Genomic DNA, 10,239 nt, shown 5'->3' with positions numbered 1-10,239 from the left:
GGATGTGATATTGTGATGTATAATAAAAAATAGATATTTGTTCTTTGTCCCAGTTTCTAGCACAGGGCTTCTAAAGCAGCACTTTCAACAATAGCCAAATTATAGAAAGAGCCTAAATGCCCATCAACTGATGAATGGGTAAAGAAGATGTGGTTTATATATACAATGGAATATTATTTGGCAATGAGAAAAAATAAAATCATGACATTAGCAGCAACGTGGATGGAACTGGAGGGTATTATGCTACGTGAAATAAGTCAGAGAAAGACAGATATACGTTTTCACTCATATGTGGATCTTGAGAAACTTACCAGAAGACCATAGGGGAAGGGAAGAGTAAAAAAATAGTTACAAACAGAGAGGGAGGGAGGCAAACCATAAGAGACTCTTAAAAACTGAGAATAAACTGAGGGTTGATGGGGGGTGGGAGGGAGGGGAAAGTGGGTGATGGGCATTGAGGAGAGCACTTGTTGGAATGAGCACAGGGTGTTGTATGTAAGCCAATTTGACAATAAATTACATTTAAAAAATAAAAGGATAAACATACACACACACAAACACACACACACACACACACACACACACACACACACAAATAAAACCCTTGGAAGTTTCCTAACTGGTGAGAGATATAAAGATGTCTTCTGCTATGTTAATAATGAGGTAACCTTTGGGATGTCCCTATGCCAACCTAAGGCTGGGAAGGGGGAGGTGAGAGTGCTGGGTGTTGAATCTATTGGCAATGGCCAATGATTTAATCAATCGTGCCTGTGTAATAAAGCCTCCATTAAAACTTGAAGGTATGGGATTTAGGAAGCTTCCATATTGGTGAGCACTTAGAGATTCAGGCAGAGTGGAACCCTCTCCCAGAAGGCAAGGAAGCTCCACACCCTTTTCTCATACCTTGCCCCATGCATCACTGTCATCTGGCTGTTTCTGAGTTATGTCCTTTTATAATAAACTACTAATCCGGTAAGTGAAATGTCCCTGAGTTCTTCAAGCCACTGTAGCAGTTTAATTAAACTGAAGGGAGGGACCTGGGAACCTCTGATTTTTAGCCATTTCAGTCAAAAGTACAGGTGACAATCAGGACTTGTAATGGGCACCTCAAGGGAATGAGAATCTTGTAGGACAGAGAGACCTTAAATTATAATCCCAGGAGGGGGCCCTTGGAAGCTCCAATCAATAGCCAGTCTATCAGAAACATGGGTAACAATCCAGGCTTATGAATGGCATTTGAGGGCGAGGTCAGTTTTGCAGGACTGAATCCTTAACCTGTGGAATCTGATGCTACCTTTAGGTAGACAGTGTCAGAATTGAGCTACATTGTAGGATACCCTTCTATATGCTGAAGTGGTCAGAAAATACAGCTAAGTTTTGGATCAGATATTCATCCTAAATTCAACAACTCAGACAATGTTTTTATTTATTCTCATTAATTTCTATCTTACCTTTTCCAAGAATCTATTCCATATACATTTTAAACTTTTGTTTTGTTTTTGTTTTGTTTTGTTTTCTGCTAACTGCACTTTCCATTGAATTGTTACCTAGAATTGACAACACTGAACATCATTGTTTTGTATTTAATTTTAAAGTGAATATAACTAACCTTGTTTATTAGTTTTGATAACATTATGCCAATTTAATTTTAAATCTTAATTTTAAATCGAAATTATGTTTGAGCCTCCAAATGCAACTTATCTGGCTTGTCTTGTACCATTGTTAGCATAAAGGAAGATACAAAAAAGGAAAAAAAAAAGGAAAGGAAAAAAAAAACTTTTTCAATGATAAATCTTTTGGAACAAAAATTCAAGCAACTAATCATACACTTTTAGCCATTAAATTGCAAAGCAAGACAAGCCATTAAAGGTGATTGTCCACTATTTTCAAAAGCATTATCATTTCACCTTTTTAAGCCACAAATTTGCAGCGCTGATGTTATTACCTTTTGAGAAAGATCAACCTTTCAAAATTAATGCCCAATGGATCTCATCAACAGCAACCTTTGGTGCATTTTTTAGCTTAAATTTAAGGAGTATACAGTTCAATTACTACTGAAGGGATAAGTACCATGGTGGTGAATACCGTGAGAGAAAAATAATTACTATAGGATAAGAAAATGAAGACTCCTTACTAACTGTTTTTACTATAATGTAATAAATCCCTTTGAAAATTGTGAATTACTACCTTTTGCATTGGGAAAAATATAAGGCTCAACATCAGAATGCTTCCTAATTATGTTATTTCTTATTGAATCTCAAGAGAAATTAATAGACATCACAGTTACTTAATGAATCAACATATTTTTCATTCTTCTAAGTATAAAAAAATCCACTCATGAATTTCAGCAACAGAAATGACTAAATTAATAACCAATTTTCCTACAATATTAATGCACAATTTATTATGTGTATTTGCTTTATTAATTTGAATAAAACTATTATAATAAAATATTAACATTTTGATCCTTAAATTGCATAGATAAACATGTTTACCATCTAGGAAGTGATGAATTATGATTCTAATTATGTATAAAATGACTTAAAGATTTATAATTTTACAGTTTAAAATATAAGCAAGTCTATTCATACTTTTTTTTTATTTCTCTAAAATACTTGTTGAATGTCTACTATATGACAGACACTGTTCTATTAACCTGTCAATATTATAAAGCTTTGTGCTCCAAAAAAATTGTTACAAAAGTAAAAAAGAAAAAATACATAAACCAGTAACAGAAAATGATAAATTTTGTTATTAATATGTCCTGAGAATATAATTGAATGAACTTTAATAATTAAGGGCTTTATTCTACCTTTGATGTTGAAGTTTTAAAAACTATATAAATATCACAACAATCTTATGTAATAACTTCAAGATATATAGAAATCTGAATCAACATAAATGAATATCCTCTTCATCGTGTAACTCAATGAATAACAAAAATATTTAGTTTACTTAAAATTATCCTTTCAAACTCCATTTTTATGTCAACGTTTTTGTTTCGTCATAACTGAGTAAATGACATGTGAAAACACAGGACTTACCCTACATCTCATAAACTATAATGGCCCTTTGAGGAGTCCAATTTATACTGAGTCAAGAGATTGCAATTATCAAAACACTAGAGTTTATTTCCGAGACACTTTCTGTGAAAGTCTGTAAGAGAATCAGAAGGAATCAAATACAAGTGAATATATCCACACACTGAAAGTTTTCACAGATGTGTAGAATTCTTCAGAGACATTATTAAGTTAAAAAGTAAAATAAATCCATTGGATGTAGCAAAAAGCAAGTCACTGATGGCATTGAAAAGAAGGCCACAGTAGCAAAGATACAATATACAATGTAAGGGTCTCAAACTCTATGACGTCTCTGCTCAAGGATATATTACCCAATCCTCTCTACTTGTGGGAAGTAATTCCAACAAACTCAATATTTTAGCCCTTAATTATTTATGTTTATGTAATGGAAATGAGTACATTATAAAAGAAATAATTAAGAACATCATCAGGATTCTAAGCCTGCCTGAGCAGCTATAGTGTTTTCTGTTTTTCCGGTATTATTACAAGAGAAGTCATCTGTGGCAGGACAGAAAAGTTTGTACCTATGAACATTAAACCCTGTTAAGAAAATGATGCCATGAGATGTTCCCTTTAGGTCTGACCAGGTCATAAAAGTCATGGCTACTTTGATTAGTTACTGTGCAAAAGCAGGCGAATGCAAACACCAAACCACTTACATCAGATTAAAGATCAGGATTTTGGCAAAGTTTATAACACAGAGGTCTTCAGAAAGTAGACCAGACCTATCCCTATCATCTCCTTATTATTCTATAGAGACATGAAAAGCCTGCTAGATATATAGTGAGCTTGACTTCGGGAAGACAGCCCTATCCCTGTGGCTTTCTCTTTTTATGGATTCAGTGTGTGTGTGTGTGTGTGTGTGTGCCTGTGTGTGTGTGTGGCCTTACCCCTGAATGACAAATATTATCAACTCAGGTGCCAAAGCCTGAATTTGAGTCAGCTGTTCAGAGGAGTGCTGAGAAGCACCAGTTTCCCAGAACTCGATGACCTTGGAACCCAGGGAAAGATTCAACCCACTGGTTGATCAATTGGACATTAATTCACAGGAAAAAAAAATACAAAAAAGAAAGAAAAAGAAAAAGCAATAAAAGAAGGAGAGGAAATGAGAGAGAGAAGGAAGAAAGGAGGGAGGGAGAAAGGAAAATTATGTCAAACCATATACCCAAGTCAAGGGAAAAGTGATAGACCTGAAGTAAAATTTAATTTAAAAATTCTGGAACAAAACACAGGAGGAAATAATTTCACCTTGAGTTAGGAAACTTTCTCTTAAATATTGCACAAAAAGCACAAACACAAATAAATTTAATAAGCTGTACTTAAAAGTATAATTTGTTTTCAAAAAGACACTATAAAAATATAGTTTATTTTAATAAAAATATATAATATTATACACTATATAAAAATAATATATATAATATATTTTATTTTAAGTGATATTTTATATTTTTATAAAAATATAAAGAGTCAAGCTACAAACTAGAAAACAAATATTGGCAAGTGCATATCCATTTAAAGACTTGTATCCAGAATATATAAGGAATTATTATAACTCAGTAGCAATAAAACAAGCAACCAAATAACAGAATAAGCAAGAGATTTTCACAGATATTTCACCAAAGTAAAATAAAGGTAGAAATATGCCCATGAAAATGTTCAAGATGATTAGTCACTAAGGAAACAAATTAAAATCACAATAGGAAACACATTCATAACTATTAAAATGGCTAAAACTTTAAAAAAGAAAAAAAAAAAACAGAAAGAACATGCCAGGTGCTGGAGATTATTTAAAGCAACAGAACTTCTCAGACGTTGTTGGTGGAAATAAAAAGCAACACGATAATTTTGTTAAAGTCTGTCAGTCTTTTAAACACTTACTATGGATTCTAGCAATTTTATTATTTACTCAGGATAAAAACATAGGTCCACAGGAAGAGGAGCTTTATACAGAAGTGCTCTAAATTGGAAACAGACTCTATTGCCATCAATGGATGATGCATCTATAGAAGGGACTAGCTTCGTAATATAAGGGGGAACATGGATAAAAGTAACAACATTGTTGAATCTCAAAAGTTACAATGAAGGACAGAAGCCACACTCAAAAGGCTACATTGCTATGGTTGGTTTGCAAATTGGCCCCAAGCATGGATGGCAAAGAGAAACTTAAGAAAGAGGTAGACCACTCCATTGGTGGCAGGTTTAATAAGCAAGACAAGTAGGTTGCTACACCTGCTCACCGGAAATTTAAAATTTAAAATTGCAAGATTTTCTTGGTTAAAAATCATGAAACTGTGTACTTAAACATGGTGATAATTTCCTGTAGGAAAACTGTGGTACAGTAAACCTGACTTTAAAAATCTGACAGCTTCCAGGGATGTCTGGGTGGTTCAGCCGGTTAAGCATCTGACTTCAGCTCAGGTCATGATCTCACGGTTCATGGGTTTGAGCCTCACACTGGGCTCTATGCTGAGAGTTCAGAGCCTGGATCCTGCTTTGGATTCTGTGTCTCCCTCTCTCTTTGGCCTTCCCCCTTCGCTCTCTCTCTCTCTCTCTCTCTCAAAAATAAATAAAACACTAAAAAAAAAAAAACTAAAAGGTCACAGCTTCCAACTCATTATTTTACCATTTTTAACCATGTTTTAAATGGAAAAAAATTTAAATTTATCGTCCTTTCTGCTTTTTCTCCAATGAAACTCAAGATTTTCAGTTATAATCTCTTGTTCAATAAATGTAATATATTTTTAAATTTTTTTAACATTTATTCATTTTTGACAAACAGAGGGAGACAGAGTGTGAGCGGGGAAGGGGCAGAGAGAGAGGGAGACACAGAATCCAAAGCAGGCTCCGGGCTCCTAGCTGTCAGCACAGAGCCCAACGCAGGGCTCGAGCTCACAAACCACGAGATCAAGACCTGAGCTGAAGTCGAACTTTTAACTGACTGAGCCACCCTGGTGCCCCATTTTAATATTGGTTTTTGGTCTTTGTTTTAAGTTTGGTTGAATAACATTGATCTCTTCTTTGTTCATAACATTATCTCCTTCCCTTGCTCCCATGATAACTCATACACATTTTAAATAAATATTATGGGCTCACCTGGGTGGTTCAGTTGATTAAGCATCTGACTTTAGCTAGGTTAATGATCTCATGTTTCAAGCCCTACATCGTGCTTTCTGCTTTCAGCATGGAGACTGCTTCAGATCCTCTGTCTCCTTCTCTCTCTTCCCCTGCCCTGTTCTCTCTCTCTCAAAAATAAATAAACATTACATATATATACATATATATATACACACACACATATATACATATATACACATATATACATATATATACATATATACATATATACACATATATATGTATATATATACATATACACATATACACATACATATGTATATATGTATATATACATATAAATATACACATATATATACATATATACATATATGTATATATATATATGAATTAGGAGGTAGTTTTTAATGGCTTGAGGATGACATCTTTACATCAAGTTATGTTTTCAAGCAATATATTGCATGATGTTAGAGACCTTTTTTTAGAAGTATTCTCCCTGGTCTAATGATTGGAAGATTCTACATACTGGAAGATACATGCAACATATGTGTGCAGTATATATGTGTTTGTATATGTACATATATGTGCATTTATTTATTTATTTATTTATAATGTTCTAAGTGACTATGATAAAAAGGAACAAGATAAGAAAGTTAGGTAGCCGGATATTCTTTCTGTTGAAAATTGTGATCAAATTGATCCCCCCACTTTCTAACCATTTGTCTACTGAAAAGTCATTTAATAGCTTGAAACCTCAGCTACAAAATGTGTAAAATAATAATGTGAACCTCAAAGACTGGTGTGGAGGATTAATTGGGAATTTAAGTGGACAAATGTAATATATTTCAAGTTCTCTATGCAAATAGACTCTGTGCATACGGATGCCCCGTGTATTTGTTGGCCATCTTGTTTTCTTTATAATTAGATATGGAAAGTTGTTTTTTTAACCCCCATCTAGGGACAAAATCACAGACAATAATTGCAAAAAGCCAACACAACTCTAAAATCATAAAAAAAGAAGTTAAGTTTTCTCATCTATTGTCTCATTTGCTCAAGGCGTAGTAATTCTTTAAACATGGTACAATGGATTTAGTTTCTCATTGTTATGAAATTCACTCAGGACTCGAGTTGGGTTGAAAGATACAACTTGCCCAAAGGGAAAAAGTGTGTGTGCTTGTACACATGCACACACACACATACACACACATCACAAACACATGTACACACAAAGAGAAAGGAAAAGAATAATTCTTTCAATTATTAAAAAGGCAAGGGAAGAATAATAAATTGGTGGTTGACCATGTACCCATTTGGGATAAACTACCAATACATAGAGGAAACAAATAACCAATTAATTTTTTTTTTTTTTGGCAAATGACAATTTTTCAATTCCTTTAAATTCCAGCGTAGTCAACATACAGTGTATAATATAGTGATTCATCAATTACTTTGGCAAGCCCTTAAAGTAACATAGAGATCAAGAAGTACTCTGTGGTGAAGGGTCCCACATAATGTTTGAGTCCATAGATCTGCATGTGATCATATTGTGTTCTCCTTTGAGACGGGAGTTTCTGCCTTTAGGGGATTGACTAACAATGAAAACTCATAAATTGGTTCCAATGGTTACCCATGTCTCTTTATGAAAAACAATATAAAAGCATGGAAATGTATATTTTTCCAGGTGTCTTAAATTTTAACAAAGAGTTAATTCAAATTTGGATTGCATTGCATTGCATTTTAAAAATGAAAATGCTCTTCTTTTCTTTCGGAGCTTCAGCTGAGAACTCCTAATAAAAAAGAAAATACTACACTACACAGGTAAGACATGAGGAAGGAATTTATCAGGCTTTGGCACCGTAATGCACTGAGGTGGACAAACAGCATGCCTGCTACTAGAAGATGCTAACGGAGAGTGTACTTTGTCACAAGAACGATTGCTTGATTCACTTCTATTTTTTCTTTTATTTTTTAAGGTTTATTTATTTTTGAGAGAGAGAGAGAGGGAGGGAGGGAGCAGGGGAGGGGCAGAGAGAGCTGAAGACACAGAATCGGAAGCAGGCTCCAGGCTCTAAGGTGTCAGCACAGCCCTACGAAGGGCTCAAACCCACAAACCATGAAATCACGACCTGAGCCAAAGTAGGACACTTAACCGACTGAGCCACCCAGACGTCCCTCGATTCACTTTGAAAACACCACAAAACCGTTCTTAAACTTTTATGAGAGGTGACAACCTATTGGTTGTTTGAAATGGTCAATATAGTTGCTCCTTGGGTAGACAAGAATGATTTCTGGCAGGCAACGAATGAATTTTGGTACTAAAGAATATCCAGAGTGGGATACCTGAGTGGGAAAAAATACATCTGAGTTAAACTCCCATAAACGTTCACAAAATTAGAGTTTTCAGCAAGGATATATTTATCAATTGAATTCAGCTATTAGCTGGAATGAAAGAATAGACCAACACAGGTGGCTTTTACAGAATTTGAGTGACATGTCTGTGGCCTTGCACTAGTGACATCACACAGACAATTGCTCATAAAGCTCACCTCTTTGTCCCCCAATTTTCCACTTCCTGTGTCACTCTATTTACTGTGTTGGACTACCTTAGGTTGTTTTTTCCTTTCCGATGCATGAATATCCCCATTCACATTTCTATTTCCCATAAACAATATTGACAATATTGACACCTAATGCAAGTTTCAGCAAACTGTATTTGTAACACATGAGCGGCGAGAACGACACTTCGCTGGAGGGGTTCATCCTGTTGGGATTAGCAGACACCATGGAGCTACGGATCATCCTCTTTCTGCTTTTCTTTGGGATTTACGCCCTTACAGTTTTGGGGAATGTTGGGATGATCCTCTTAATCGGCACTGATTCCCGACTTCACACACCCATGTATTTCTTCCTGGCTAACCTGTCCTTTGTGGATGTTTGTTATTCCTCCGCCATCACCCCAAAGATGCTGGTAGACTTACTGTCAGAGACGAAAACCATCTCCTTCGCAGGCTGCTTCCTGCAACTGTACTTCTTTATCGCCTTGGCCACAACCGAAGCCATCCTCTTTGGCTTAATGGCCTATGACCGTTACGTGGCCATATGCAACCCCCTCCTTTACTCCTTGATCATGTCCAGGACAGCCTGCCTCAAAATGGCAGCAGGGGCTTTTACGGCAGGATTCTTGAACTCCATGGTTAACACGAGTTATGTAGGCAGCTTGCCATTCTGTGGTTCCAATGTCATTCACCACTTCTTCTGTGACAGCCCTCCACTCTTTAGGCTCTCCTGTGCTGATACACACGTGAATGAAAGTATCTTTTCCGCATTTGCTGGTGCGAATCTGGCCGGGACTCTGCTGATCATCCTCACCTCCTACTCCTACATTCTCTTCTCTGTCTTCCACATGCATTCAGGGCAGGGGAGGCACAAAGCCGTCTCCACGTGTGCCTCTCACTTGACAGCGATAACTCTGTTCTATGCCACCGCCATCTATACCTATCTGAGACCTAGTTCCAGCTACTCCTTGGGTCAGGACAAAGTGGCTTCTGTGTTCTACACAGTAGTGATCCCTATGTTGAATCCCCTGATCTACAGCCTTAGAAATGAGGAAGTAAAGAAGGCTTTATGGAATTTCACTACCAGGAGGAGGATCCCTCCATTCGTCTGATATGCTTTGTAAATTTTTTGAACTAATTTTTCTGCGGGTTGATTGAAGTCTACACTTTTCATGAAGATATTTCTAAGTAGTTGCTTTCTGTTAATACTGAAATACATGTCCCCAAATTGGTATAATGTAAATAGTCCATCTTCTCTCTGGACTCAGGACTTCGATCTAATTATTCTCTAATTTTGCTGGGTCCTCAAACATAGGTCTTATTTCTGATAAAATCTTGGTTACAGAAGAAAGGGATTCAGTATTTAGAGTCAAAAGTTACCAAAGTTACAATATCACATGAAATTAGCCACATACAATATTTGTAATTGCTCTCTTGTTTTTTTTCCTCTGCATTTTTATTCCGCCATTTGTGATTTTTAAGGTATCTTTTATATCACCTGTTTAAGATGCTTTAAATTTTAGGTAGAT

The 10,239-nt window shown here is 35.7% G+C and overlaps 1 protein-coding gene across 1 annotated transcript; it reads left to right on the top strand.

Moving 5' to 3' along the window:
• Positions 1-8,877: 8,877 nt before the first annotated feature.
• On the top strand, positions 8,878-9,718 carry LOC102952276 (olfactory receptor 5F1). Its single transcript, XM_007088806.2, is given in 2 exon segments — positions 8,878-9,681; positions 9,683-9,718. Coding segments are annotated over 2 exon segments (840 nt in total).
• The last annotated feature ends 521 nt before the right edge of the window (positions 9,719-10,239 follow it).

This window comes from Panthera tigris, chromosome D1 (genome assembly GCF_018350195.1).
Source record: "Panthera tigris isolate Pti1 chromosome D1, P.tigris_Pti1_mat1.1, whole genome shotgun sequence".
Lineage (NCBI taxonomy): Eukaryota > Metazoa > Chordata > Mammalia > Carnivora > Felidae > Panthera > Panthera tigris.
Note: the sequence above shows the minus strand (reverse complement) of the source record. Positions and strands in the feature narration are given on the sequence as shown.